Source organism: Haliotis rubra, unplaced genomic scaffold, assembly GCF_003918875.1.
Source record: "Haliotis rubra isolate DU_JTF1 unplaced genomic scaffold, ASM391887v1 Scf157, whole genome shotgun sequence".
In the NCBI taxonomy this organism is placed as follows: domain Eukaryota; kingdom Metazoa; phylum Mollusca; class Gastropoda; order Lepetellida; family Haliotidae; genus Haliotis; species Haliotis rubra.
The window spans coordinates 10,379-14,083 of record NW_025765525.1 but is presented as its reverse complement, the minus strand read 5'-3'; the positions used below and the strand labels follow the sequence as shown (position 1 = coordinate 14,083).

The 3,705-nt window shown below is 33.3% G+C and overlaps 1 protein-coding gene across 1 annotated transcript; it reads right to left on the bottom strand.

Annotated features, from left to right (window-relative positions):
- Positions 1-371: 371 nt before the first annotated feature.
- LOC124271030 lies at positions 372-3,489 on the bottom strand. Its single transcript, XM_046706090.1, has 4 exons — positions 3,001-3,489; positions 2,236-2,337; positions 1,630-1,783; positions 372-642 (listed from the first exon to the last, which is right to left on the bottom strand). The coding sequence occupies exons 1-4, from the start codon at positions 3,278-3,280 to the stop codon at positions 372-374; spliced, it is 807 nt and encodes a 268-aa protein (XP_046562046.1). The 5' UTR covers positions 3,281-3,489.
- Positions 3,490-3,705: the final 216 nt, after the last annotated feature.

The following is a 3,705-nucleotide window of genomic DNA, read 5'->3' as shown; positions in this document are numbered from 1 at the left end:
TTTTGTAAAGTAACACAACACTACTGGATTACAAAAAGATTGAATGAAAACATTGGGATGAATATTTTTTCTAATCTGAAAAATTCTTCACATCTCAAAAATGCCTAAGTCCAAATATAAAAAAATTCAAATAAAATTAAAAACTGGCATAATCACTTGAAAGTTGGCACTGTACCTCTATCATTAGTGCGGAAGGCTTGGGCAAATATGAAAAGAATGAGATGAATAGTTTTCCACAATCAGTAAGACAAATTTATAACTCTGAAAGGACAAAATACCCCAAAATTCACATAAAATTACACAATCGGTGAAATAACATGAAAATCATTACTGCCCCATTAGCATTAGTGCGAGAAAGTCATGTGCAAAATTTACTCCTCCCAGTATTTTTTCAGCTCTTTCACTAAGACTGCTTTCCTTAGTTTGAGAACTTCAATTTCCAGTTTTAATTTTTCAATCGTTGATTCTGCATGTTCCTTTGCAGAGGCCTGGCAAGTATGACAGCTTGAGGATGGAGCAGTTGGAGTTGAGACTGGTGGACACACTCTGACTAGGGGCTCGCTCACTGTTGTCGGCATGACTGGGACCTGCACCCCGGAGAAATCCAGCCTCCTCAGATCAACCTCACTGAAAGTGTCTAATCTGTTAAAAAAAACAGAAATTGTTAGTCATGTCGTAAATAAATGTCCTACTATGCCATTGGTCCGAGTAACCATAATAACTGTTTACTAGCCTTAGAAAATAATAGGACCAACTGTCTGATCAGCTACAAATGGAGTGCTTTCTTTGGATGTGTCACTAATGCTGACTTGGCTGTTGCAAATCTATCAGTATTCATAAAAATAACACTCAAATATTTTTATTGGTTCAGTTTCAAGCATTGTACCTTTTGATGAAATATTATATTGCATGCATCTTAATCCAAAAACCATAATTTCTAAACTGTTTGTAACGTCCTTTACATTATCAGCAAACATTTCTGTGTCATTAGCATACTTTATGATAATTACAGTTTTACATATGGCAATGGCTTCATTAGCTAATTCAAAACCCTTACATCCATGGAAAGATAATCTTTTCAGTCATTTACATACAAGGAAAATAAAATTGGGTAGTAATATCGTTGTTTCATGTTTTTAATGGTTTTAATGATTTCATCTTAACTTATGTCCTGATTCAATACAGAGTTATCTCCCATGCCAAAGTCATTTAGCTAACTGTCTCAATATTATCACATTAATTTCTCTGAAATGCTCAGAAATCTATAAGTGTTGCAGTGTTGCTATCTGTCTTGTTAATCCTATCAGATTTATTCAAAATCTTCCAATAGTCCAAAAGGGACTTTGATTTAATGATTCTTAATCTGTTATTTGTTAACAAAGCCATGTCACTCTCAGTTTGGGGGTATTGCATATATGATAATATGATAAATAAATGTCAAATGCCATGTGTATCTCATTTCTCCAAATATGAGCTGCATCACTTGTGGAAATATCAAAGTCCACTATTTATATTAATTTGTGTATATTTGTATGTTTTCCCCATGAAACTACCTGTTTGCAATGAGTAACATAACATGTTATTGTACTAACTCAGGGAAATATCATATGATGACCAGAAAATAAATACCTGTTGGCTTCAAAGCTGGGTGACATCGCCAGTACTTGCAGCATGCTGGAGTCAGTGCTGTTCGGGACCCCCGAAATGACCATATTGTCATCGCCCAGGATGTCCCTAACCACTTCCGTCACTGTTGACAGGGGGGTGCAGGATGGACCACCTCCTTTTTAAACATATCAAATTGATAATCACCATGAACAGATTCAAGAGTTTTAGGATTTTCGCAGGAAAAGTCTTGTGTTTTTACTTCAAATGCCTATTAAACATATATATACTAATTCAGATTAAAGAGACAGATAATAATTTATTTTTGTAAAATGCTTATTGAGTTTTGTTTATGACAATGTTTTATTAAAGGAAAACCATTAAATGTATAAATATGAAAGTGCATCTGAATAAATATAATTCATTAAAATGTATATTTGATTTGCCAAAATAGTATTACATTACACATATTTAAGTAACTTTAGAAATTATCATTCAACCACAAACAGTTTCATAAATATACATAACATATATTAAGTGATTGAGTGGTGTAGTATGAATAATAGATGTCTAACTGTTTCCTTTTCCACTTCCATGTGTTACATTTCACTTCTGTTATTTCATGATTACCTGTGGTGCTTGTTGACCTTTTATAGGCTGATATGTCACACTTGGCTTTGGATTGAATATTGTGCCACTTCTTCTCCACCTCTTCCACAGATCTAGTTACATCTAGAAAAACATGAAAGTTATCAATATATGCTCTATTTTGTTACAATAAATATCCACTCTTACACTTTTATTTGTACATATTGTATTATTTTGTCATAAACCTGGATACACACAAACCTGGATACACACAATTCATGGATCAATGATGTAATTACATTACTGTAAAATAATCATCTAATGTTTTGAGTGAAAACCGATGGATTTATAACTCATCATAATTCAACATTTCCAAATGAATGAAGGCACAATAATTACAATGATAGAAACTACAATTGGCCAGAAAAAGTGTGCTTTAATATATTGAAAAGATGGAAACATCAATACAGCAAGAATCAATTAAATGAGACATGAACATTTTATAATTTTATAATTATTTGAAATGAGTGTATGGAAATGTACAGCAACAGTGTGGATATATGAGCGTCGTCGATAGAGAGGAAAATTCAAATTCATTTGAAAACTCATGTCAAATTGATGTCTTTCAACCATATATTTGATTTTTATAAACATAATGATGGAATATTCTCAAAAGTAATTGGCTAAAGAAATGCATTAATTATCAATATTTCAAACCTGCTTCAATAAATCAATCAATTCATTCTGTTAAAGATCAGTTATTTAGTTGCTGAAACATTTTTTTAATAAAATAAAAGCGTCACTCACTTTGGAAGGTGGAATTGATTTCAGCGCATATGTCTGCCCATTTTTCCTTTTTCTTTTGTGCTGTTACACCCGCGCCAAATTTGCCTAGTAAGAGACTCTTGTTTTGCTCCACAAGGCGGGTTAGAAGCAAATTCTGCTCCTCCGTCCAGTTAGGTTTTCTTGACTTTTTTGTCGGTGGTTCCATTTTGCTGTCGTCTGCCTTAAAAGGTTTTCCTATCTTTTCGGCTGAAGAGTTCGTTTCCGTTACTAAAATTAGACTTGGGGTTTTCCGAAACGTCATTCGTGTACCACTAATACCGGTACGTACGATCCCATCATGCTTTATGATTTCTTCTTAGAAGATTCTAAGTTGTAAGAACATTTTTAGCTAAGATTTTTTCTTAGTTTGGGTTAATAAAGAAACTAAGAATTTTTCTTAAACTTAAGAATTTTTAAGGAAACTTAAGTAAAAAACTAAGAAAATTCTTAGAAGCTTTATGAATACCGCCCCTGATGCAGGGAAGCAAAGGCCTTTGGCATGCTGGAGAGTGATGTTAAATCCTATGTTGGCATTTTGCAGGACGAAGTAAAGTATCAGAAGGATTAAGTATACAACAGATCATCGGTATCCATTATGCAGCTTTTGCCACAAGAAGTATTGAAGCGTCATATTTATGCTCTATATTATGGGAAACTGTTCTAACGCTAGAGAACATTGGATTGATG

What these genes read in the sequence shown, in the direction of transcription:
- LOC124271030 (XM_046706090.1), bottom strand. Translation starts at nt 3,280, where the DNA reads ATGACGTTTCGGAAAACCCCAAGTCTAATTTTAGTAACGGAAACGAAC. An exon ending in AAGGTCAACAAGCACCACAG is followed by an intron (nt 1,784 to 2,235) that starts GTAATCATGAAA and finishes ATGTTTAAAAAG; the next exon opens with GAGGTGGTCCATCCTGCACC. An exon ending in CCCAGCTTTGAAGCCAACAG is followed by an intron (nt 643 to 1,629) that starts GTATTTATTTTC and finishes TTTTTTTAACAG; the next exon opens with ATTAGACACTTTCAGTGAGG.